The sequence below is a fragment of the Thalassophryne amazonica genome, unplaced genomic scaffold (genome assembly GCF_902500255.1).
Source record: "Thalassophryne amazonica unplaced genomic scaffold, fThaAma1.1, whole genome shotgun sequence".
In the NCBI taxonomy this organism is placed as follows: Eukaryota; Metazoa; Chordata; class Actinopteri; order Batrachoidiformes; family Batrachoididae; genus Thalassophryne; species Thalassophryne amazonica.
In genome coordinates this window covers 29389-56013 of record NW_022986391.1, presented here as the reverse complement: position 1 = coordinate 56013, position 26625 = coordinate 29389, and the positions used below count along the sequence as shown (strand labels likewise).

Sequence of the window (26625 nt, the reverse complement as noted above, 5' to 3'; positions counted from 1 at the left end):
GAGAAGAAAAGCAGCACCGAACACGTGGCTCGTGTTGGGACACGACGCACATGCCAGAGCTGAAAGGCACAAAAAAAAAGAGCAAACATCAGCAGAGACCTCTTCAAACTGACATCACTGTCTCCAATAAAAATAAAGAAGCTGCCTCGTCTTGTCTTTGCAGAAAAACGCTGCAGAATAAAGAAGAATGTGGAGAAAGACACAAAGAAGAATGTTGGCTGGGAGTCAAATGAAACACTCCACCGTGTGAGCGCTCAGAAAGCGCGTAGCCTCGGATGACAAAACAACAAAAACAACATCAACAACACCCTAAAATCAACCTGTTTGCACAACGACACTGATCTGACATGCACAAAATGAACTGTTTAAGAAGAGATCAGTGATCATGAGGAAACCCGACCTCAGGCTCACAGGAACACCAGGCTGTGTCAAATATTAATCTTCTCCTAAATATTTGGTAATGTACAGCATAAAAGCTGTAGGCCATAATGGTGGCACAGGTTTGCAGTTTGTCAGAAATATGGAGATTAAAAGTGTATTGGGCAACACAGCACTTTTTTTCTTGTAGTTGCACAAAATGAGCCCGAAGGGTTTACATACCTGTCCAAAGCTCCGCCCTCATGCACACACCCAGCAGCCTGGAGGAGGATAAAAAGGAGGCTGAGCAGGACTGCACATCTCAGTGTGCTGCCTTTCACCGCAGGAAGCTCTCCAGCCGTCTGGACACCATGCCATTCTACAAGAAAACAATCAAAACGTCTGCTGCCAGTCTGCCTGGCGGCTTTCTCCACAGCCCGAGAATGTCTGCCTCCAGAGGTTTTGCTGTCAGCTCTGTGTCAGGGGTGCGAGAGCTGGTGCTGGCAGCGGCTTCGGTTATGGTATGGGGATGGGCAGTGGCAGTAGCTTCGGTTACAGTATGGGCGGGGGTGCCGGCGGCAGCAGTAGCTTTGGTTACGGTATGGGCGGGGTGCCAGCGGCAGCAGTAGCTTTGGTTACGGTATGGGAGACGGTGGAGGCTTTGGGGACGCTGACATGGACCTCAGCATCGCTACCAATGAAAAGGTCACTATGCAGAACCTGAATGACCGTTTGGCGTCGTACCTGGACAAGGTGCGCAGCCTGGAGAAGGCCAATGCTGACCTGGAGCTGAAGATCCGGGAGTTCTTGGAGAATAAGACCCGCCCCTCTGCCCGAGACTCATCTTTTGAAGCCACCATTGCTGATCTGCAAGATAAGGTAAGAATCCCGGCTGATGATGTCACAGTGGGGTATGTCCTTAGCCGTGCAGGTATCGGATGCAGTGCGGCGGCGCCTGTAATGTTGAGTCTGATCGATTTTGTCTTCTCCTGCAGATCCAGGCAGCCACAAGTGACAACGGAGGCATTTACCTGGCAATTGACAATGCCAAGCTGGCTGCAGATGACTTCAAAACCAAGTAAGAATCAGGGTTGGACACAGAACACGTCTAAAGGAGGAGTGTTTTCTGTAATTGTGGTGCTGCCTGACAGGTACGAGACCGAGCTGGCCATGCGTCAGTCGGTGGAGGCCGATCGCCGGGCTCAAGAGGCTGCTGGATGAGCTGACGCTTTCTCGATCAGACCTGGAAATGCAGATAGAAGGTCTGAAGGAGGAGCTGATCTACCTGAAGAAGAACCACGATGAGGTGCGTAGAAATGCAAAGCTTCACTGCACACAATGAAAGTCTGCAGAGTCAGGATGGTGTCTTCCCAAACTGTTAACAGGAAATGGAAGCCATGAGAAACCAGATGACCGGTCAGATCAACGTGGAGGTGGACTCAAAGCCCCAAGTCGACCTGGTCGCCATTATGAGTGAGATGCGCGAGCAGTATGAGGGCGTGGCTGCAAAGAACCAGCGCCAATTAGATCAATGGTTCCAGAAAAAGGTAAGACTGGCCCTACAGTCAAGAACTGTCGTCTTTCCTCCTCTGCTGAGAAGAAGCTGTGAGTTCCACACAATCTGACATTTTTCTGTTTCTGCTGCAGACTGAGGCGCTGAACCAGGAGGTGGCAGCCAGCACCGAAACACTGCAAACCTCCAAGTCAGAGATCACTGAGATCAGGCGCACGATCCAGGGCCTGGAGATAGAGCTTCAGTCCCAGCTGAGCATGGTAGACCACAGTCCCACCACAAACTCTTTCCTGTAGGGCAGCACCAGCACAACACTCATAAACCTTCCCTCTGATCTCCTCTTCCAGAAAGCGTCCCTGGAGGGCACGCTGGCCGACACAGAGGCCCGGTATGCCATGCAACTCCAGGGACTCCAGCAGCAGGTGACCAGCTTAGAACAATGCCTGATCAACCTGCGGAGCGACATGGAACGCCAGGGCCAAGAGTACCAGGCGCTGCTCGACATCAAGACTCGGCTGGAGAAGGAAATCCAACACTACAGCTGCCTGCTGGATTCAGAGGGCAGGTAGGAAAGGAAACAAGGGAAGGTTACTCTCCAAAACGTTTCATTTATGAAACAAAGAAACCTCCAAAAGTCAGAGTTCTACAAATAAACGAGTGGATGACTTCAGTTATATGTCTGATCACTTACTGTGATAAAGTGAAACATGGGCACTGACCTGGTTCTTCTCTCTGCAGTGGCACCGCCTCATCTGGAAAGAAGTCCAATGTGATTGTTTCCATAGAGGAAATCACAGACGGTGAAGTGGTCTCCTCCGTGACAACCACCAGATAAACCAGCATCTGGAGCCGATGTTCACATCAGAATAAAAACCAATAAAAGCCTCCGTTTGCTGACTGCCTTTTAGCCACGCCTCCCTTTTTTGCCTCATTTGTCTGCTTTCTATCAAAGATCATAATTCTCACATTTACAGCAATAATCAAAGAGAAAGATATTAATTTACAGCTAAGCTGGCAGCAGAATAAGACTTTTCATATATATTTAAAATATTTCATTAGTGTCCCGAGACGTCTGAGTCCGGGACACGAAAAGAACAAAACGAGCTCAGAAAACACATTTACATAAAAATATATCAAACACAAACCTTTGACACCACCACTGAAGATGTGATGCTCCATTTTCATTTGTTAATGACAAGCAGGACGATTGGATGTCTTTGGGACCAGGTCTATCCTGAGGTACCGCTGGAGGCCCGTTGTGTCAAACACATGGTTCCTTATTGACACTTTCACTGTGAGGGAACATCAGCTGCCACATTTTGGTCATGTGACCTTTCTCTGGTCATGACCCAGCAGACAGGTGTCAATGTAGCAGAGCCCAGCGACACACCCACATTTCCACCTGACCAAGGACACGCCCACAATTCACCTGGCTGCAGCAGTCAGTTGGATATTGGATATCAGTTGGAGAGGTGAGAATGAACCAGAATGGACCAGGGTGGTTGCTTCCTAGGACCTGAGTCGGGTCTGTTGTGTTGTGGATGTGGTACCAGACCCATCGGTGAAGGGCTACAGCATTAGCATGAATGACAAATCAAAGTCTGAGGTAAAATTAAAGATGTGGACGGAGATCCAGTAAGACTTTAAAAAAATAGTAAAAAAAAAAAAAAATTCCAAGTTGCTTCCTTCAGACATCGAAAGAACAAGAACCGTTTTTCTTTTTGCGACTGCCACCGTGTAAAGAGCTCTCTTGGTTTTGCTAACATGGGACCGCTGGCTAACAGTGCCGCAGACGCTGGTCACGCGTGTGACGAGTGTAGCAAAGTTATATCTTCTACCGCACCTTTAAATGGTCAAAGTCACAGTCAACTGAGAAGAAAATTTTGCTGCTGTGCAAAATTTTACACAGATTGTTTTTAATGCACCCGATCAGCTAAAAAAAGCAATTTTGTTTCTTGCCTGCCACCTGCTGAACACTGCCACCCTCTGGGCATTTCAGGAATGTGTATTCATGTCACATAACTGATGTCAAATATAAACGTTCAGGTTAAACATTTGTGCAGCTTTACTGAGACAAAAAAAAAGGTACAGTCTTTGAGGTTGGAGGTCAGACATTTTATTAAAACATCCATCTGAGAAAGCTCTCAGTTGTCCAGGTGGTTTCCATAGTAGAGAAGCTTGAATCTTCGACTGGACTGGGTTGCTTGACATGAGGACATTTCGCTTCAAATCACAGAAGCTTCCTCAGCTAAAATTCTTGCTCTGGTAGTCTGACTACCAGAGCAAGAATTTTATCCATCTGAGAATTTATTCATGAATAAATTCAGCCGTCAAATCTTTGCTGATTTTTATAATTTATTCTTTAATCTTATTCACATCCACTGTGATGATCTTTTTGACCACCAAAGAAAATCAAACATAAACCACCAAAAAATCTCACAGCTGCTGAAAAAGTGGACGTTAGTCAGAAATATTTTGAGGAGCTGATGAATGAAGAAAATGAGAAAGATGTGGTGAGAGTAAATCAGGAAGTACAACAGATTAGTAAGGAAGAAGTGAGGGCAGCTATGAAGAGGATGAAGAGTGGAAAGGCAGTTGGTCCAGATGACATTCCAGTAGAGGCATGGAAATGTCTTGGAGAGATGGCAGTAGAGTTTCTAAGCAGATTGTTTAATAAAATCTTGGAAAGTGAGAGGATGCCTGAGGCGTGGAGACGAAGTGTGCTGGTTCCTATTTTCAAGAACAATGGTGATGTGCAGAGCTGCAGTAACTACAGAGGATAAAGCTGATCAGCCACAGCATGAAGTTATGGGAAACAGCAGTAGAAGCTAGGCTTAGAAAACAGGTGAAGATCTGTGAGCAGCAATATGGTTTCATGCCGAGAAAAAGCACTACAGATGCAATGTTTGTTCTGAGAATACTAATGGAGAAGTACAAAGAAGAACAGCAGGAGTTACATTGTGTGTTTGTGGATTTAGAGAAAGCTTATGACAGGGTGCCAAGAGAAGAGTTGTGGTTTTGTATGAGGAAGTCTGGAGTGGCAGAGAAGCATGTGAGGGTAGTGCAGCACATGCAGAACCCGAGATCTCCTTAGCCGGAAGTGGTTCCACCTCAGTATCCTTTCATTACGGTACTTATAGCTTGTCTTCATATATATTTCAGCACGCTTTAAGGTTTTGAATATATACAAATGTCTTTTTTTTGTTGTTCTTTTTTTTATATTATTATATTAGTGATAACAAGGGAGGAGTGGGGTACAATTAGCTAAACCTAGCAGCTAACGTTAGCTTATCAAGCTGGCTGCAGCACCATTTGTCATAGCTAACCACATAGTCGGTTCTGTTTGGAAAGCTAACGTTAATACACACTTTTATTTGCATTTGTTGTTATATGTATGTTGTATGTAGGTAATTGGAGTGTGGATGTAATCTCGTTGTTGTTGCACTTGTGTAATGACAATGACAATGACAATAAATCTCATCCATCTCATCTCTTATACTCACTCAACTGGTAAGCACTGAAAGCCGAGATAGGCATGTCCCAACTTGTCCTCTAACACTCAGAAACGGAGGTGTTCCTTTGTCTGGCTCGATCAGCGAATCGGTCCTGACGCACAAAGCCTCTGTGCAGCTTTCCATGACAAAATCTCTTGTTAAAAGTGAAATCTGCCGGAAAATGGCTGATGTCCAGCTCTTGTGATAACCAGAGAAATTGCTCACGACGGTCCCGGCTCCACACAGCCATCCGTTTAGAAATGACGTGATGTTTTCTGCCTCTCGATGGCGGCTCAGAGCGCGGCGCGCCGTGCGCCATTGTGGGGCGTCCTTAAAGATGTAGTAACACTCCTTATTCTCTGTGAAACCCGTAAAATTTTCACCGAAAGCCAGATAAATTTTTCGAATGGTTTCCAGCTGCTTGTCTCTAACAGTTTCTGAAAACATTCTGATGGAAAAAAAGCCCAAATCATTCCGCCATTTCCTGACAATGAAAATCCGACGAGGGGGCTGGACCAGTCCTCCCACAAGGCGTGCTCACAGGCGAATGATGCAACCGACAGGCGTGGAAAAACTCACGCATGCGCACGAAGGTTCAAGCTTGGCTGACATAAAAACATATGAATCAAATCCATATGGTTTTTGAAAAAAATAAGGTTGGATACTTTTCTAATAGACCTCATATTTGTTGTTACTCCCGTTATTGTAGGGTAAAGCAACGCTATTATGGTAGAGAAGCTTGAATCTTCAACTGGACTGGGTTTGCTTGACGCGAGGATGTTTCGTTTTCAAATTGCAGAAGCTTCCTCAGCTAAAATTTTTGCTCTGGTAGTCTGACTTCTGTCTTGACTCTTGTAGAGAATCAAATCAAATCAATTTTATTTATATAGCGCCAAATCACAACAAACAGTTGCCCCAAGGTGCTTTATATTGTAAGGCAAGGCCATACAATAATTACGTAAAAACCCCAAAGGTCAAAACGACCCCCTGTGAGCAAGCACTTGGCGACAGTGGGAAGGAAAAACTCCCTTTTAACAGGAAAGAAACCTCCAGCAGAACCAGGCTCAGGGAGGGGCAGTCTTCTGCTGGGGACTGGTTGGGCTGAGGGAGCGAACCAGGAAAAAGACATGCTGTGGAGGGGAGCAGAGATCACATCACTAATGATTAAATGCAGAGTGGTGCATACAGAGCAAAAAGAGAAAGAAACACTCAGTGCATCATGGGAACCCCCCAGCAGTCTAAGTCTATAGCAGCATAACTAAGGGATGGTTCAGGGTCACCTGATCCAGCCTAACTATAAGCTTTAGCAAAAGGAAAGTTTTAAGCCTAATCTTAAAAGTAGAGAGGGTGTCTGTCTCCTGATCTGAATTGGGAGCTGGTTCCAGAGGAGAGGAGCCTGAAAGCTGAAGGCTCTGCCTCCCATTCTACTCTTACAAACCCTAGGAACTACAAGTAAGCCTGCAGTCTGAGAGCGAAGCGCTCTATTGGGGTGATATGGTACTATGAGGTCCCTAAGATAAGAAGGGACCTGATTATTCAAAACCTTATAAGTAAGAAGAAGAATTTTAAATTCTATTCTAGAATTAACAGGAAGCCAATGAAGAGAGGCCAATATGGGTGAGATATGCTCTCTCCTTCTAGTCCTTCTAGTCTGAGAAGAATAAACAGAAGCTACAAAAGCTGGAGTTTTAAACCTAACCAGACCCCTCCTACCAAGAGGCAGACTGCTATAGGCTAGTGACTAAACAATAGCTCTAATTAGCACCTATTGTGCTGTAGTTAGCACTCTCCTAATGACAGGGCAATTGTCCCTTCTAATGATGGGACGGACGCCTCTCCTGATGACTCTCCTGATGACGTGAATGACTCATTACCATGAACAAAAGACTGAAACTGCTTTGACCCGAGTACCCCATTGTAAACAGGGGACAAAGCGTGTCTCAGACCCCCTCCCCGGTTAAGGCTGGGTTTCAACTGTTTCACATAAAATGCCTCCTTCACTCCTCTCACAAACCATTTCTTTTCTCTGGCTAAGATTTTAACTTCCTTGTCCTCAAATATGTGGTTAGTGTCTTTAAGGTGGAGATGAACTAAAGACTGAGGTCCACCGGCGCCCTCCTCTGCGGGGGCTGGTATAGCCTTTTGCACTTTATAAAGGGACCATTGATGGTCCCTGGATAAGGGAAGTCTCAAAGAACAAAGAGACCAGACAGACAGGAGACAGAGCCAAGAAGAAGAGGAGTGTCTCTCCCTTATTTAGCAGGAGTAGAGGAAAACTAGAGGATCTTCAGACAGTACAAAATCCCAATTTACTTTAAACCTGTTAACACCTTGAGACAGAAATTAGTTCACCCTAAGCACAGGATCCCTAGTTACAAACAGAGCAATGTAGTGTATTCCATCAGATGTCAGGAAAAGTAACGAACACTACATAGGTGAGACTAAGCAGCTGTTACACAAAAGGCTATACCAGCACCGCAGAGAGGGCACCGGTGGACCTCAGTCTGCAGTTCATCTCCACCTTAAAGACACTAACCACACATTTGAGGACAAGGAAGTTAAAATCTTAGCCAGAGAAAGGAAATGGTTTGATGAGAGGGATGAAGGAGGCATTTTATGTGAAACAGTTGAAACCAGCCTTAACCGGGGAGGGGGTTCGAGACATGCTTTGTCCCCTGTTTACAATGGGGTAATCAGGTCAAAGCAGTTTCAGTCTTTTGTTCATGGTAATGAGTCATTCACATCATCAGGAGAGTCATCAGGGAAGCTGTCAGAAGAGGCGTCCGTCCCATCATTAGGAGGGACAGGTGCCCTGTCATTAGGAGAGTGCTAACTAGAGCACAATAGGTGCTAATTAGAGCTATTGTTTAGTCACTAGCCAATAGCAGTCTGCCTCTTGGTATGAGGGGTCTAGTTAGGTCCTAAAACTCCAGCTTTTGTGGCTTCTGTTTATTCTTCTCTACAAGAGTCAAGACAGAAGTCAGACTACCAGAGCAAGAATTTTAGCTGAGGAAGCTTCTGCGATTTGAAGCGAAACGCCCTCGGTCAAGCAACCCAGTCCAGTTGAAGATTTCAAGCTTCTCTACTATGGAAACCACCTGGACAACTGAGAGCCTACACAGAAACGCTATTATGCTTATACGCCAGTTACCGGCTTGATTAGCTTTGTTGGCTAGCAAGGTATGCTAGGCTAGTGACGGCTAAATTAACGATAGCTCATCTGGCTATAGTTAGCCTACTTTCAAGATTTGCCACTTTTATTTTACAGTTTAAAGTTTCTTTAATAGATATCAATAGTAAGTTTGGGTTTCCATTAGAAAGCATGTAGAGTATGGAATTTACCTAGCTAGCAGGATGAACTTTAGATAGAAACCTTAAACATATTACATCATAGCTTCTGTTTCTGTAATAATATAAACAGATTTATAGCTTAGCCTGCTAGCTATAATTTAGTTTTAGTCTACAGACCAGGTAGATGTACACTACAATCTTCTCCTGTATGAACTTAGGATTCAGGACCTAACTCCTATAATATTATGTATAAGTATATGTCTTGTATATGTGTTTATGCCCTGACTGTGTAAATGTCACTTATATACATGTTGTCCATATTCTTGAGCCGCTTAGGTGGGTAAGGAGAGTTCCCATGGGATAAAAAAGCTTTTCACATCTACCATCCCTGGTCTCAAGACCAGGTACCTAAGTGGCTCTACTCTACTTTTTTTATTATAAGATATTTAGATGTACCTTAGTAAACACTAGTAGAGTTCCACCTTAGATTTGGAATGTATAATAGAAGATATAGCTTACTAATTTTCATGTACAAGGACAGTGTGACAGCAGTGAGATGTGGAGCAGGAATGAATGAATCAATTAATGATTTATTCAGTACACAGTCCAAAACAACAAAAACTTACAGCAAAGAAAAAAAATGGATTAACAATGCATCTGTGTGCCTGAAAGGGTTATAAGCAGAAGCAAAGCTTATTAACGCCGACCATTAACCCAAAATAAAATTATCTAGCCTGAAAAGGGGGGGGGGGGGCATCATTCCCACTCCCATTTTCAACCACTTCAAACTCTTCAGTTTAAAGGACACAATTCAAATGTTACCAAACAAATTTACATTTACAACTGGCTACACACAAAACTCAACCTTCTTCAGCAGATACATATCTTAAAAACATCATGTCTTTATATTGATTTTTAAACTGATTGATATTTAACATCATTTGAGTTCCTCCGTCAGGTTATTCCATAATCTAGGACCACACATAGAGACACAGAAACCTTTCCTGGTCGTCCGAGCGCCGGCAATTTTAAAATGATACAAGCCCCATAAATTATATTTTCCCCCTCTCTCAGTAAGAAATTCTTGAATTCTAAATGGCACTTGTTTGTTTTTCACTTTGTACATTAATTGAACAGTTTTGAACAAAATCATATTGTGAAGTTTTAATATTTGAGATTTAATGAACGATGGGTTGGTGTGGTCTCTATAACTTGCATTATGAATGACAGACTCACTCGAGGTGGAGGTGGGATTACACCAAGGATCAGCTCTGAGTCCTTTCTTGTTTGCAGTGGTGATGGACAGGTTGACAGATGAGATCAGACAGGAGTCTCCATGAACTATGATGTTTGCAGATAACATTGTGATCTGTAGTGAGAGTAAAGAGCAGGTTGAGTCTAGTCTGAAGAGGTGGAAATATGCTCTGGAGAGCAGGGGAATGAAAGTCAGCAGGACTCAGACTGAGTCCATGTGTGTGAAAGAGAGGGAGCCCAGTGGAATAGTGCAGTTACAGTAGTGTTCAGAATAATAGTAGTGCTATGTGACTAAAAAGATTAATCCAGGTTTTGAGTATATTTCTTATTGTTACATGGGAAACAAGGTACCAGTAGATTCAGTAGATTCTCACAAATCCAACAAGACCAAGCATTCATGATATGCACACTCTTAAGGCTATGAAATTGGGCTATTAGTAAAAAAAGTAGAAAAGGGGGTGTTCACAATAATAGAAGCATCTGCTGTTGACGCTACAAACTCAAAACTGTTATGTTCAAACTGCTTTTTTTTAGCAATCCTGTGAATCACTAAACTAGTATTTAGTTGTATAACCACAGTTTTTCATGATTTCTTCACATCTGTGAGGCATTAATTTTGTTGGTTTGGAACCAAGATTTTGCTGGTTTACTAGTGTGCTTGGGGTCATTGTCTTGTTGAAACACCCATTTCAAGGGCATGTCCTCTTCAGCAATAAGGCAACATGACCTCTTCAAGTATTCTGACATATCCAAACTGATCCATGATACCTGGTATGTGATATATAGGACCAACACCATAGTAGGAGAAACATGCCCATATCATGATGCTTGCACCACCATGCTTCACTGTCTTCACTGTGACTGTGGCTTGAATTCAGAGTTTGGGGGTCGTCTCACAAACTGTCTGCGGCCCTTGGACCCAAAAAGAACAATTTTACTCTCATCAGTCCACAAAATATTCTCCATTTCTCTTTAGGCCAGTTGATGTGTTCTTTGGCAAATTGTAACCTCTTCTGCACATCTTTTATTTAACAGAGGGACTTTTTGGGGGATTCTTGCAAATAAATTAGCTTCACACAGGCGTCTTCTAACTGTCACAGCACTTACAGGTAACTCCAGACTGTCTTTGATCATCCTGGAGCTGATCAATGGGTGAGCCTTTGCCATTCTGGTTATTCTTCTATCAATTTTGATGGTTGTTTTCTGTTTTCTTCCCGTGTCTCTGTTTTTTTTTTGTCCATTTTAAAGCATTGGGAGATCATTGTAGATGAACAGCCTATAATTTTTTTGCACCTGCGTATAAGTTTTCCCCTCTCCAATCAACTTTTTAATCAAACTACGCTGTTCTTCTGAACAATGTCTTGAACGTCCCATTTTCCTCAGGCTTTCAAAGAGAAAAGCATGTTCAACAGGTGCTGGCTTCATCCTTAAATAGGGGACACCTGATTCACACCTGTTTGTTCCACAAAATTGACGAACTCACTGACTGAATGCCACACTACCATTATTGTGAACACCCCTTTTCTACTTTGTTTTTTTACTAATAGCCCAATTTCATAGCCTTAAGAGTGTGCATATCATGAATGCTTGGTCTTGTTGGATTTGTGAGAATCTACTGAATCTACTGGTACCTTGTTTCCCATGTAACAATAAGAAATATACTCAAAACCTGGATTAATATTTTAGTCACATAGCACTACTATTATTCTGAACACTATTGTACAAGGAGTAGAAGTGGTGAAAGTAGATGAGTTTAAATATTTGGGTTCAACTGTTCAAAGTAATGGAGAGTGTGGTAGAGAGGTGAAGAAGAAAGTGCAGGCAGGGTGGAGTGGGTGGAGAAAGGTGGCAGGAGTGATTTGTGACCGAAGAATATCAGCAAGAGTGAAGGAGAAAGTTTACAATACAGTAGTGAGACCAGCTATGTTGTATGGTTTAGAGACGGTGGCACTAACAAAAAGACAGGAGGTAGAGCTGAAGATGTTGAGATTCTCTTTGGGAGTGACAACAAGGACAGGTTTAGGAATGAACATAGAGGGACAGCTCAGGTGGGACGGTTTGGAGACAAAGTCAGAGAGGTGAGATTGAGATGGTTTGGACATGTGCAGAGGAGGCACCCAGGGTATATAGGGAGAAAGATGCTGAGGATGGAGGAGAAGAGGGAGGACAAAGAGGAAGTTTATGGATGAACAAATGAAATTAAGTGAAAGTCCCGGCTGAATAAGCAGAAGGTCCAGGTACTGGCTGCCTGCGGTCCAGATCTGAGCCTAACAGACAACGTGGAGAATTTGAAATAAAAATGACGGCCTCGTCCTCTTGTTCACCTTAAGACGTGTTGGCAGGAAGAATGAGACAAAATAACACCTGAAACATTTCATGTCTTCATGTCCTCAAAGGGAAATGACTTTTACGTGTCGTAAGAAGGAATGAAATCATTAGTTTCTTTGTTTTTGAATGGATGAATATGACAAAATGAAAAGTTGACCAGATAACAGATGAACGATCTTTGGTTCATGATGTCTTCAGTGTGTGTTAAAAGTTTTTGTTTTTTGGCATATTTTTTGACACTGTCCCGGCTTTTTCTGATTTTGGGCTGGATTATGCCCACAAATTCAGAAGTTCTTTCCATCGTGACCCGTCAGGCATCAGGTCCGGCTGTGAAGAACCACACTGAGCAGTTGTTGAGATCTTGCTCCTGATGGACAGACTGCTGTTCACTTCCTCTTACCTTCTCCTTCAGGTCATCCATAATCGTGAAGAAGCTGCTGTAGTCAGGGGAGAAGATGATTCTGTTCTGGTACCATCCTCTGATGTGCTTCTCCAATCGCTGGTTCTCCTTCTCCAGAGTGTGAACCTTCTCCAGCTAGGAGATTCAGGTTCTGCATGGTGGCCTTCTCCTTTACTCCCACATGCAGGTCGATGGCTTCAGTCAGGCTGAAGCTTGCAGGCTGTGTGTAGCTCATCCTGGACCAAGAGATCTTGGTGCCACGTCCACCTGCTCCGCCGTAGATGCTCATGGTTCTTTGGCTCTCAGTGACCTCAGGATGTGACCTGTGTTTGAAAGAGTCTGTGTTGTTGTTATATGATTGGCAGATATCAAAGTGGGAGGAGCTATTATGAAAAGCAAAACATACCCCCCCGGGTACTCGCCCCATCAGTCGCCGTAGTGACTGGTGGACAGATCCCTTCGCTTTTAAGGCCCAGACTGAGAGTCCACATTTTCATGGTGTTTTTTCCAGCATGTTAACTGATCTCTTCATCTTAAGATTCTTAAGACAAACTGATTCAAGTCGTGATCTTCAAAAACGTCTTTGGTGCTCGAAGTCCTCAGACTGGTGCAGCCAGTTTGTCTAGAACGCTGTGGACAAACTGTAGATTAAACTTAATGACACATGAAGACCCAAATGAGTGGACATTCAATAATTTTAAAGGTTTTATTATGTTCTGCTTTAAAATGAACTTGAAATAAATATCATTAACTTCAAAATAATTATTTATTGTCACATTGTAAAAAGAACCGCAGCATGATGTAAATTAAAAATAAAATAAATGACTGTTCGACTCACTGCCTTTAATATCAGAAAAATAAATCACTTTCACAGTCAGCTGTGTTTAGATGAGTGAGGGAAGCCACCAATAAGTTATTATGAAATGTTATGACAGCACCAGAGGAGATGAGTGAAGGAAGCCAAAAAGAACAAGTTATTATGAAATGTTATGAGCAGGGGTGGTGGCCAAGTGGTTAATGCGCTTGGTTTCAGTGCAGAAGGTTCCGGGTTCAAATCCCTGTCACATTTCTCCATGTAATGTGGAGTTGCATCAGGAAGGGCATCCGGCGTAAAACCTATGCCAATTCAACATGCAGATCCACCTTGGATTTGCTGTGGCGACCCCGAGTGCAAACAAGGGAGCAGCCGAAGGGACATACTATTATGAAATGTTATGACAAATAGCAAAAGGAGACAAGTGAGGGAAGCAACCAATAACAAGTTATTACGAAATGCTATGACACAGTGGTGTAGGAGAGGAGTGAAGGAAGCCACAAGAACAAGTTATTATGAAATGCTATGACACAGCAGAGAAGGAGACGAATGAGGGAAGCCACCAATAACAAGTTATTATGAAATTTTATGACACGGCGGTGAAGGAGACGAGTGAGGGAAGCCCCAATAACAAATTTTTTATAAAATGTTAGGACACAACAGTGAAGGAAATGAGTGAGGGAAGCCACCAATAACAACTTACTATGAAATGTTATGACAGCGGTGAAGGAGACGAGTGAGGGAAGCCCCAATAATCAGATATTATGAAATGTTATGACACAGCAGCGAAGGAGACCAGTGAGGGAAGCCACCAATAAGAAGTTACTATGAAATGTTATGACAGCGGTGAAAAAGACAAGTGAGGCAATAACAAGTTATTATGAAATAGCGTCAGAGTAGAGAGAGGCCAGAGTTGACCTGGACTTGATAGTTGTGAAAACTTCAAATTTTGTTGTTTTGAGTTTCTGTGGAGAGAATAGTTTTATTTTATTATTAAATGGTGTGAGTGGACACGATCAGGAGAAAATGATCAGATCAGCCTGTTGTTGGCATTTTTAAAATCTTTATCTTTTTGTCTCTTCATCTCCGTCTCAGTTTTACTCAGAAGCTCATAAAGACAGTTGATGGTTCAAGTCCACAGAATCTCAGTGATGAGTTTTTAACATAATAAAATATACAGAAGAGCAGAGCGGCGTGATGTTACACTCTGCACCCGAACACATGATCCACAGCCAGAGATCAGAGCTTCAAACCAAACACACAAAACCCCCAAATATACATGAAGACAAAATATAAAAGAAATAAAACACTCACAGAAATCTGCAAAACTTTAATGAACTCAAAAGGCTTCAGTCATCTTCAGAATCACAACAACAGAAGCACAGTTATACTGTGTGTGTGGGGGGGGGGACCCCACACATCAAAAGAAGCCAGCAGGCTCTTCATGTGAAAAGAAGCCATAAATTGTAATCTGGGCAAGATTTCGTTCCAAACCCTACAACATTCTGTGATGTGCTCCAACAAATGAAGCAGAAGACAAAGTCAGTTTTACAAAAAGCTGCAGCACGTAATGAACAGACGAGTGAAGAAACGGCTGGAGAGTTCAGGTCAGACTGAAATCAAAGCATCATGGGAAAACACGGAAACAGACAGATGTTTGGAGATGACTGCTGTCAGAAACCATGTCATTGGAGGAACCATCTTCCCACAAAGATGACTTCATAAAGCCACCTGGGTGTCATCCAACCACATCACTGAAAACCACGGAGACAAAGAGGGGAGACGTCGGAGTAAAAAGGGGAACGTCAACCGACAGCGATTCATGTTGATTCTCCTGACTTTAGAAAAAGACACAGCCAAAGAAGCCACGCCCACATTTCAAAGCTTTGAAACAGCAACAGTCAAACTCATTTCCACCAAATTAACCATGTGACCTTTACCTCTGACCCTGAGCACCGACCTTCACCAAATCCAAATCACTTCTTCTCATCCACACACCCAAAGCACGTGCCAGGTTTGGTCAAAATCAGATGATCCAGCATCTTGTTAAACTTCCAAAGCTACCAGAAACATGCTTCAAATGTTTTGTCTCTCAAATGACAATGTGTCCTTTGTTGTCTCCTGGCAAAACTTTGTCTTAAACATAAGTGATGGTCTGACTTGTGCACTACGTGAGTCACGTGGCGCACCTTCACATTCCTGGCGTGTTTAGAAGGATCAGGGTTTCAGACACAAACATTCATGTCTGTAATTATTATCACGCCACAAATAAGATTTAAGTGAGAAACGTTATTGTAAGATAACACATAACTCTCATAACTGGATCAATAACTCATGTTGCTTCACTTGGACTTTCTTTGTGTTTCACCACCTTTAAAATCAGACCTAACAAGTAGGTGGGTCTTTAGGAGCTCCTGTTCCACAAGAGGAAAAGTCACTCTGGAAACGGTTTTTACGACCAGACGTCAGTTTAAAGAACTGCAGCCAAGTCAGGGGAAAAAGAAAACTGCTTCTGACCAATCAGAGTCCAGCACAGAGCCACCACCTCAGGCCACACCCACTGTGGTCTATGGCTGAGTGGGTGCAAACTAACAGAGAAGAAAAACTGCACTCATTCACACATTGTTATCGTTCTGTAATAAACACAACAAACAAACATGAAGCCAGACTCTCTAGCGCCTCTTTGTGGCTGGCTGCAGCTCCACGCAGGCATATTATGGCAAACGGGGTCTTTTTGTAAGATTGCTATTATTGTTCTTTTATGTTTTTTGCCAGAAGGGGCGTGGCCTATACTTAACCCCTTAACGCCTGAATTTATATAGCCGTATATAAAAAATGTTTTGTGTGTCTTTTTGCCTTTAAGTAGATGGTAAATAATGTTGAGATTATTAATTACACTTTTGCACAAAAAATAAATGGGTGATTCTTTAACTACGGGCACTATTGGCCTTGTAAATGTAATTTCCACCACACCATTGCCTTACAATATAAAGCGCCTTGGGGCAACTGTTTGTTGTGATATGGCACTATATACATGTGCTCTGATGTCACTGTTTATCTCCATAAAAACTACCCAAACAATCTTTCATGTTTAAAGGGACTTTACAGTGTTGTGGTGGAAATTACGGCAATAGTGTGGGACAACTACATTTTGTTTAAAAAAATTCACAACAGTTGTATGACCTTGAATACCCCAATTATGTTTTGATTATTTTACTGATATTTTATTCAGAGATATTTTAAAACATTAGAAAAAACGTTTCTTTACCGTTCATTTTTATCATTGAAGATCAAAAGTCTGGGTGTGGGACAAGCACAAAACGGCAATATTTGCATATAATGATGCTGAAAAAAGGTGAAAAAGTCGTCATAGACTACTAGAACAAATTTCTTAACACACTTTCATTGTAAAGGTAACTATAAAAGTGTGAAATTTCCCCTTTTTTCTGTTTTTCATACAATATGATCAAAGGACATAATAAGTGCCCGTAGTCTAAGAATCACCCAAATAGTAATTTTGGTATTTTGGTAATAATTGATGTTATAATGTTCTAATAATAATAATGGTATGTTGCAAATTTGCGACAACAGGCATACTGGTCAGTTTGGTATGTTGCATATTTGAGTCAAATATTGTAGCATATATGCGACAATAGGCGTTAAGGGGTTAAAGCTACAGTGTGTAACATGTAGTGCCATCTAGTGGTGGCATCGCAGATTGCATTAAACCGTCTCAGTTCAGGATTTTCTTTGAGGTAAGGTGGGTTTGTGTGCTCTTGTCTTCCCTCGTGATAAGAAATATGTATGATCCTCAAATTCACAAAAATGAGGGTTCTTAACCAGGTTAGCCTGCACTAGCTAGCAACCAGTCAGCCAAATTAAAACAACTAAGTATGTCCGTTTTGGGCTACTGTATCACCATGGCAACTTGTGCGCAGGGCCATGAACTGCTCATGCTAAGCTCTTTTAAACAAGTTGACTTGTTTATTTTTTCATATTTTTTTATTTATGTAGCACCAAATCACAACATTACTGCCTCAAGGTGCTTCACAGGAGTCAGATCAAACCTCACCAACCCCTCCCCCGAGCAAGAACACAGGAGACAGGTGCAACAAAATTATTACACTGAGGAAGAAACCTCAAGCAGACCAGATTCAGAGGGGCGACATGCTGCCTAGGCCGTTCTAAGACTTTAACCAACCTGAAGAAAAACAAAGTGCATTATTGAGATGGACACGCAGTCATTGGTGCCACAGGCAGGAGGTCGTGAGATCAGTCCAGCCTCCTGTGGTACAGGGTCAGTGTCCATCCATCTATGACATCATCAGTGTCACTTTAGTAAATGCTGTCTGTATTCCACAAGCAGACTGCAGGGGCTCAGATTATTACCCACAGAGAGGTCACCCACAGGGAGGTCACCCACAGAGAGAGGTCGCCCTCAGAGAGAGGTCAACCACAGCAAAATCACCTTCAGAAAGGTCACCCACAGAGAGAGGTCACCCACAGCAAGATCACCTTCAGAAAGGTCACCCACAGAGAGAGGTTACCCTCAGCAAGATCACCCACAGAGAGAGGTTACCCTCAGCAAGATCACCCTCAGAAAGGTCACTCACAGAGAGAGGTCACCCTCAGAGAGATCACCCACAGCAAGCTCACCTTCAGAAAGGTCACCCACAGAGAGAGGTCGCCCTCAGAAAGGTCACCCACAGAGAGGTCACTGTTGGAGAAGTCACCCACAGCAAGATCACCTTCAGAAAGGTCACCCACAGAGAGAGGTCGCCCTCAGAAAGGTCACCCACAGAGAGGTCACTGTTGGAGAAGTCACCCACAGCAAGATCACCTTCAGAAAGGTCACCCACAGAGAGAGGTCGCCCTCAGAAAGGTCACCCACAGAGAGGTCACTGTTGGAGAAGTCACCCACAGCAAGATCACCTTCAGAAAGGTCACCCACAGAGAGAGGTTGCCCTCAGAAAGGTCACCCACAGAGAGGTCACTGTTGGAGAGGTCACACTCATAAAGTTGACCCTGAGTGACGTCACCCACAGAAAGGTCACCATCGGAGAGGTGGTCCACTGCGCACTCTGACCTAACGTGACCTGTAAATAATTGCGTCTGGCTCCTTTATGCGTCATTTCCCAAGCTGCATGTTTATGTAAGCTAACACATTAGCTAGCTAACACATTAGCACACATTAGCTAACACAAAACCTAGTTGTCTCATCAAAAAGGTTTGTGGCTCCCTCTGGTGGCTCCTGTGTTTCCTGCACAGAATCTGGACCTAAATTATGTTTTTCTTTGTTGGACGCGGATTCGAGCGTCGCTGCCTATCTTAACTTTGGTCAGTGGGGGCGTGGCCTGTCTGAAGTGACACATTAAATGACCACAGTAACCTGATGACCAGCGGTAATCAGGTAACGGTAATAATGACTTGACGGGTTAAAATGCACTTTAGTAAAGTGATAACTGGATTATAACAGGTTTGACGTCATTTGGTTAGTCATCTGGTTTTCTGTCCAAGTTGGTGACGTCAAACTGTTATTTTGACAACTTCCTGTCTGTGCCCCCCCCAGGGTGTGAGCTGAAGGAAAGCAGCCGCCTTGTTTTAAAGCTCTTTGGATGTCAGCAGATGGCGCTGCTGAGCTCGCCTCCACATGTCAGCAGTGTGTTTTACAGGAAGGGCGTGGCCACGTGACATGAAGCGCTCGAGAGCCCGCCTCTCTGTTATTTCAGCTGTCAATCAAAGCACATTGAGCACAGACTCACTGACGGTCAGCTTCAACTTAAAATTAAATCCAAATCAGGTGAGTTTGTGGTCGAGTCCCATTTTCTGGGACCATATTCCTGTTCCACGATGATTCAACTCGTTTCCTGTCAAAGTTTTCATTCTTCCCTCTTTGCACCAGACAAAAAGCTGAATTCAACGTTTACTCGGTTGTTACATGAACCATTTTGATAAGTCAGTAACTGTTCTGAGTTTTTTTATTATCATTTTCCGACTTCAGCTTGTTAATTATGAAAAATTAATCTGAATATCTGTGTGTTTTGTAACAGATTTAAGTGAACATGAGGAAAGAGACAGCATGCATGCAGCGGTGTGGCTGTGAGAGCATGTGCTGGGCGTGGCAATAAACCAACCTTTACTGTCCACAAGGCTGGGCGTGGCCTTTTGGGGGGGCGTGGCTCTCTCGGGAGGGTGTAGCCTTAGAATGCTGCTGCGGTCAATCTGTCTAACTTTAGCCTGAGTCCGGAGAAATGGGCGGGGCCAGAAGCTTTGTGAAGCAGTGACTTCTCGTGAGAACAGCGAATCATCAACAAAGTCAAACATGAAATCATCAAATAGAACCGCAGCCTCGTGTGACCCAAAGAACATGTAAAAACAGAAAACATTATTTACATGTTGTTTCGGAGTCAGCTACATGCTAACTAGCCAGGCTACCTCAGATGTTGATTTACAAGTTCTGTCAAACAAATCTGCTTTAGGCTTAAAGATGTTTCACTACTCATTCAAGTGGCTTCAATCGAAAGAACAATCCAGATAAAATCAGATATAATGTCAGAGCGCGGACGGAGGCTCGGTTACCCCCCTCAGAGCGCGGACGGAGGCTCGGTTACCCCCCTCAGAGCGCGGACGGAGGCTCGGTTACCCCCTCAGAGCGCGGACGGAGGCTCGGTTACCCCCCTCAGAGCGCGGACGGAGGCTCGGTTACCCCCCTCAGAGCGCGGACGGAGGCTCGGTTACCCCCTCAGAGCGCGGACGGAGGCTCGGTTACCCCCCTCAGAGCGCGGACGGAGGCTCGGTTACCCCCCTCAGAGCGCGGACGGAGGCTCGGTTACCCCCTCAGAACGCGGACGGAGGCTCGGTTACCCCCTCAGAGCGCGGACGGAGGCTCGGTTACCCCCTCAGAGCGCGGACGGAGGCTCGGTTACCCCCCTCAGAGCGCGGACGGAGGCTGGGTTACCCCCCTCAGAGCGCGGACGGAGGCTGGGTTACCCCCCTCAGAGCGCGGACGGAGGCTCGGTTACCCCCCTCAGAGCGCGGACGGAGGCTCGGTTACCCCCCTCAGAGCGCGGACGGAGCCTCGGTTAGCCCCCTCAGAGCGCGGACGGAGCCTCGGTTAGCCCTCAGTGTGTTGCGGCAACTTTGGTTATTCACTGAGTGTGCAGTGGAATGCTCTGTGATGATGTCAAACCTACCTGCAAAAAAATGCATTTGAACAGAGGGGGTGCTGCAGCATCTATCTGACATAATATAAAAAGTCCAGATCATCAGGAGGTTTTATGTGTGTAGATGAAAATAAACAATGTGTCGTTTATCCCGACAGTTGTGTCATGTAGGTGGAAATCTGAGCGGATGTTAGATCCAAACAAACAATCGATGGGTCTGTTGGGAAAATCGAGCAGCTGTTATTCCCACTGAGTGGCAGGATGCCAGTTTGGATTTGGCTCAGTTCAGGTGCAGTAAAACCGAATGATCAGATCACAGACAGCAGACCGGATCCACGGTGATCCGGTCTGCTGTCTGTCGGGTTCTGAGTTCACTCTAAACGTGATTGTGTTGTTCTTAAGATGAGTGCGTTTGGTTTCGTGCATCTTATTCCCGCTTTAAGTACGGCTCTTTGTCTGGCACAGAAAAAACACGTGAAACTGGATTAGCAAAGTCCATTTCAGCTCAGCGACTCACTGCTGCATCAACAGCAGTCAACGGATTTAAGACAGACGAAACAATCAGTTAACCAACACATCAAGGAGAAATGACAGTTTGACTTATTCTAGTTTAGTAAATTTGCTAAGTCACGCCTACAGCGCCTGGGCCGGTGGCGGCGTAACCCTTGGCGACCGGCCCGACGGTCACCCTGCTTCTTCCTGCTAACGTATCATTTTGCTGCTCTATGAAGTTTACTGCGTTCCTCGTTAATTGCAGAACAGCGCGCTGTAATTAAGGCGTTGTTTAGGCAGAATGGAACAAACTCCAGCAAATACTGCAGTTAAAAACCCCGAAAAAACCCAAAACCCTGCCTTTGTAAAGAGAGTGTGTTTATCAGAGAAGATTATCAGCATTTGACTTGGCGTCCGTGTGGCTTTAAGGAGCGGTCGGGTGCAGCAGCACTTTATCTGAAACACACAAGAAATTTTTTTTTCAATTTATTTTCATTTATTTAGTGCCAAATCACAACAGAGTTGCCTCAAAGCGTTTCACACAGGTAAGGTCAAACCTTACTAACCCCCAGAGCAACAGTGGTAAGAAAAAACTCCCTCTGAGGAAGAAACCTCAAGTGGAATAAAAGTGGAAACAAAGTTTTTAAACATTGATTCTGCTATTTGAAAAAGCAGAAAGTGATTTTTATTTGCCTGCCAGGGTTTTTTTTAACATTCAATTTTTCTGTAAAATAAAGAACTAAAGTTCATGATGATAAAAATGAACATGTCACAGCACCACTTGGTGTTAAAAACCATTTTAATTATGTGTTGAACAAGTCATCCGCCCAACCTCGGCGGGTTGAGATTCATCTCCATCTTTGAGCAAACAAAGCTGATAAGGAATTTGACCTTTGCTGCATCTCTGCAGAAAAAAAAAGTCACTTCAGGTGAACTCGATGCCGGATCAACACGCTGCTGGTACCCACGTGTTCAGGTGAACGCCGCACACTGTCGCCTCCCTCTGTGACCTTTGACCTCTTCATAGCGCCCACCTGGTTTCTGTACCGTCAGAAGACGCAACAGTGATTACCGTCTGTACAAACAAACTGAAGCTGTGTTTGAATCCGCAGGGAAGCTGAGAGCTACAGATGGAAACTCCCAAAATTAGTCCTCTCCTCGGATTAGGAGGCTTTCAAAGTCAGATTTGGTCCAAAGAGACAACAGTTAAGACCTGCAGTGTTTGGGTGGTCGGGTAGAACTTTAGGGAGAGTTTGATTCCTTCACACAGAATAAAAAAAAAAGGCTTTCCTTCAGTCTCAGTGACTGTGCCACACCTGGTTGTCATGACAACACATGTAAAGACAAGTATCACACAAGGAAGCTGCGAAAAAGTTCAACAAGTTTTATGGAATCCAACCCCCCCCCCCCCCCCAAAAAAAAAAACAGACTTCGTATGTTTCATGGGGAACTTGGTGGCTTCCCTCACCTCCAACACTAACACACACACACACATACACAGCAGTTCAGGTCTTATTTTGAAGGCTGCACGCCATGGAAAATCAATAAAATGCTCACGTGCTTGTGCTTGCACACACGCTTGTGCATGTGTGTTTGTCTACATGCATGAACACACATGCGGATGTGTGAGGACCTCAGGGCACGTTCTGTGTGACAGAGTGAACAATGGAGTGACGTGAAAGTGAAATTAATGTCTTCAGAGACTTAAGACAAGAAACATCTGTTTTAATTCATTTGATAAAATATAAAACTATCATCGTTTGACACTAAAAACATGAATTTATTGCTGTACCTGGAAATGAATGACTTTAAAAACTAATGATGACACAGTTATTAAACCACTTCAGCCTGACTGGATTATAAAATACAGTGCTTTAGCTTTTAAATGAAATATGATCTTTAATCTTCAAGTAAAAAAAATCACCTAAATGAAACATGAAATGGTGAATAATTTTTTAGTAACTGGCTGTGAAAGTGATGGTTTAGTTGCTAAAGTGTTCTTACACGATATGATGGCGTGTTTTCATATCGTTTGATAACTTGATGTGATTAAAAAGCAGTAAAGGCAGGAGGAGGACTTTCTATCAGCACCTGGTTTAAGTGGAACCTGATCTTATCTTCACATGTTTGGAACAAAGAGCACTGATGGAAGACTGTTTGCAAAGCGCTTAATGTGAGTGTTGACTTATGGTGGGACGTTAAAACCAAATCAACGCCGTGCAGACTGCCGCCGTCATCATGGCTGGACTCTGGAGCCTTTCAAAGCTACAAACAGCCTCTTTGTTAGGATTTATTCAGACCCACAAGTGAGTCCAACACACACACACACACACACACACACACACACACACACACACACACACACACACACACACACACACACACACACACACACACACACACACACAGTTTCCTCACAGAAGTGGAAAGAAACTGGCTGTTAAAGGAAAACACATGGCGACCGAGGCTTAAGGAAACTCCCTCCTTCCCTCCTTTTCTCTCCCTCTCTCCCTCCCTCCTCCCCCGTCCCCTCCCTCGCTGGCCCGCCCCGGGTCCAACACTATATCAGGACCTCGCCTGGCTCCACCAAACCCTACAGTCCTGCTCCAGTCTACAGCGGCGTAACGTTCTTCTGTCCTCCTTGTCTCTCCTGACCAGCAGACAAACTCTCAGCATGAGTAACCCCAGGTCCTTCAGGCAGAGCTTCTCCTACAGCGCCCCCGTACAGCAGAGGAAGGCCTATAGCGTCTCTGGAGGGTTCAGCATGGCAGGCCCTCGCATTGCTTCTTCCGTCGCACGCACCGTCTCCTCTGGCTTCGGTGGCGGCTATGGGGGCGGTGCTGGTGGGTTTGACCTGTCCAGCGCCCTCGATCAGAGTAACGTCGCCCTCAACGAGAAGATCACTATGCAGAACCTGAACGACCGTCTGGCTTCCTACCTGGAGAAGGTCCGCTCCCTGGAAGCGGCCAATGCCAAGCTGGAGAAGCAGATCAGGGAGTACTATGAGCAGAAGGGACCTGCAGCTGAGCGGGACTACAGCAACTACTGGGCCATCATCAACGACCTCAAGGACAAGGTATGTTTGCACAACGGTTAATGATTGACCGGAATCCAAAAGCTTAGGAGAGAAACCAGACGTCAAAGGGCGTGTCGGCTTCATTCTGTGGAAATGAATCACTTCCAGAACACCTCAATGTTGCCAGATTTGAACTTTATGTGAACAAAAGCTGCTCAGATTTAAATGTGATGTTTTAAAAGAAGTCAAATCTAAAAGTTTGACATTGCAGCAGAATCTCACCAACTGCTGATGTCATTGTGCTCTTTAGATCAACGCCGCCACCATCATCAACGCCAACATTCTACTGCAGATTGACAACTCCAAACTGGCTGCTGATGACTTCAAAACCAAGTAAGTCTATCATCATCTTGTCCAACAAGAACAAGAACTTGTACTAATGTTTTCTGTTCTCTAAACAAATTAGGTTTGACCACGAGCTGATGATGCGCCAGTCAGTGGAAGCTGACATCGCCAACCTGCGCCGCTTGCTGGACCAGACCACGCTGAACAAAGCTGACCTGGAGATGCAGATAGAGAGCCTGCAGGATGAACTGGCGTACCTGAAGAAGAACCACGCAGAGGTGATTCTTTGACCCGTCTGTGATCATTATGACACCAGCACCCAACTCATTGGATTGGATTTCCATGTAATAAATATATGCAGTCCCAACTGAATTAAATTACACGTTCTTGCATTGCATTTCATTAGACAGAAATCCTGCACATAATTGAATTGAGTCATTTTTTTGAGTGTGCATCGATGCTTCTGTGACTCATTCCAGGAGTTGGCGGCACTGCGGTCTCAGCTGACCGGCACAGTCAACGTGGAGGTGGATGCCGCACCCCAACAGGACCTGAACAAGCTGCTGGAGGAAATGCGCGCCCAGTACGAAACCATCATGGACAAACATCGCCGTGACCAAGAGGCGTGGTTCACCAACAAGGTGAACAAAACCTCTGAGTCTGTCACTGAAGTGACACGAGGACACGTCAAGCCTCACCATGACATTGTTATGTCTCACTGCAGTCAGCAGAATTAAGCAAAGACGTTGCCATCAGCACGGAGACCATCCAGACGTCTAAAACAGAGATTGGCGACCTGCGGCGAACCCTCCAGGGGCTGGAGATCGAACTGCAGTCACAGCTCAGCATGGTGAGCCACAGCACAAAACACACCAGCTGCTTTATCCTTATATGACCATAAAACCCTGAACTCCCCACAGGGTCCAGAGCGGGGGGGGGGGGGGCTTAGTGAGAGTATGAAGGGAGGGAGTCCAAAACCTGAGGAGAAACATTTCACAGACATCTGCTGGAAATAAAGGAGCTTAGAGAGAAGGAATGTTCTGGGTTTATGTGCATCCAGCTGGAGTTCATCATCAGACGCTCTGAAGATGGGCACACTGCTCCTGAGCCCGTGCACCAACCACGCCAACCCAGGGCATGGCTTTCACACACACACACACACACACACACACACACACACACACACACACACACACACACACACACACACACACACACACACACACACACACACACGGCAGTTAACCCTGTGCTTCCTGCCTGTTCCTTTCAGAAAGGGGCTCTGGAGAACACACTAGCGGAGACCGAGGCCCGATACAGCATCATGCTCACCGGCTTCCAACAAACCATCAACATGCTGGAGGAAGATCTAGCCAACGTGCGGGCTAGCATCGAGCAGCAGGGTCACGACTACAAGATGCTGCTGGATATCAAGTCCAGGCTGGAGCAGGAGATCGCCACCTACAGGAGCCTGCTGGACACAGAGGAGTCCAGGTAATCCCGCCACAGCGTGGCAGCCTTCGATGCTAAAAGCTGCACATTTATCCTAAATACATACTCATGGCTGCTTTTCTCCTCTTCTTTCAGGCCCATTGGTTCAGGTGAGTGATGTGTGAATCCTAAACATCCAAAGGAAGCTCAAACCTCCAGCATACTGACTACTACTTCTTCTTCTTCCAAACAGGTGGCGGTAAAACCACAGTGACGGCCACCACACTGCGAACGTCCAGCTAGATGCCTGCCGACGGCAGCGACGCACAAAGTCCCACAAAGTCTGTTCGGAAACACTGAGTCAAAGTTCATGTGACGTTTGTGAGAAATAAACCTGCTGGTGAACATCAGTGTGTCGTCTTCTCATTGAACCCAACTTAATAAAAATATCAATCAATCAATAAAAGGTCTGCAGAGCTGTTTTACACATTAACATCTAAAAATGAGAAAACTAGCAGCAACCACAACCATTTAGCATCATTCAGAAGAATTCTATGGCAGAATTGTATCCTCAGTTGACAATTTTTCATTTAGAAGAATTGGGGGGTTAGGACACACACACAAAAAGGCCTTGAACCTTTTGTCAGTTAAACTAGAGGTTAAGGTAAAGTTTACAGATTTATTACTGTTAGCTAGTTAAAAGCTAACACCTCAGATATTTAACTTT

General features: G+C 44.5%; 2 protein-coding genes across 2 annotated transcripts; both read left to right on the top strand.

The window, feature by feature from the left end:
* Positions 1 to 871: 871 nt before the first annotated feature.
* LOC117506160 (keratin, type I cytoskeletal 50 kDa-like) lies at positions 872 to 2777 on the top strand. The gene is given in 9 exon segments (XM_034165662.1): positions 872 to 964; positions 967 to 1236; positions 1353 to 1435; positions 1509 to 1550; positions 1552 to 1663; positions 1743 to 1904; positions 2005 to 2130; positions 2218 to 2435; positions 2609 to 2777. Coding segments are annotated over 9 exon segments (1194 nt in total). The 5' UTR covers positions 872 to 880; the 3' UTR covers positions 2706 to 2777.
* Positions 2778 to 23684: 20907 nt separating this feature from the next.
* Positions 23685 to 26308, top strand: LOC117506159 (keratin, type I cytoskeletal 13-like). The gene is made up of 8 exons (XM_034165661.1): positions 23685 to 24182; positions 24433 to 24515; positions 24589 to 24745; positions 24947 to 25108; positions 25192 to 25317; positions 25741 to 25961; positions 26055 to 26068; positions 26152 to 26308. Exons 1-8 carry the CDS (start codon positions 23781 to 23783, stop codon positions 26199 to 26201), a joined length of 1215 nt encoding a protein of 404 aa, XP_034021552.1. The 5' UTR covers positions 23685 to 23780; the 3' UTR covers positions 26202 to 26308.
* The last annotated feature ends 317 nt before the right edge of the window (positions 26309 to 26625 follow it).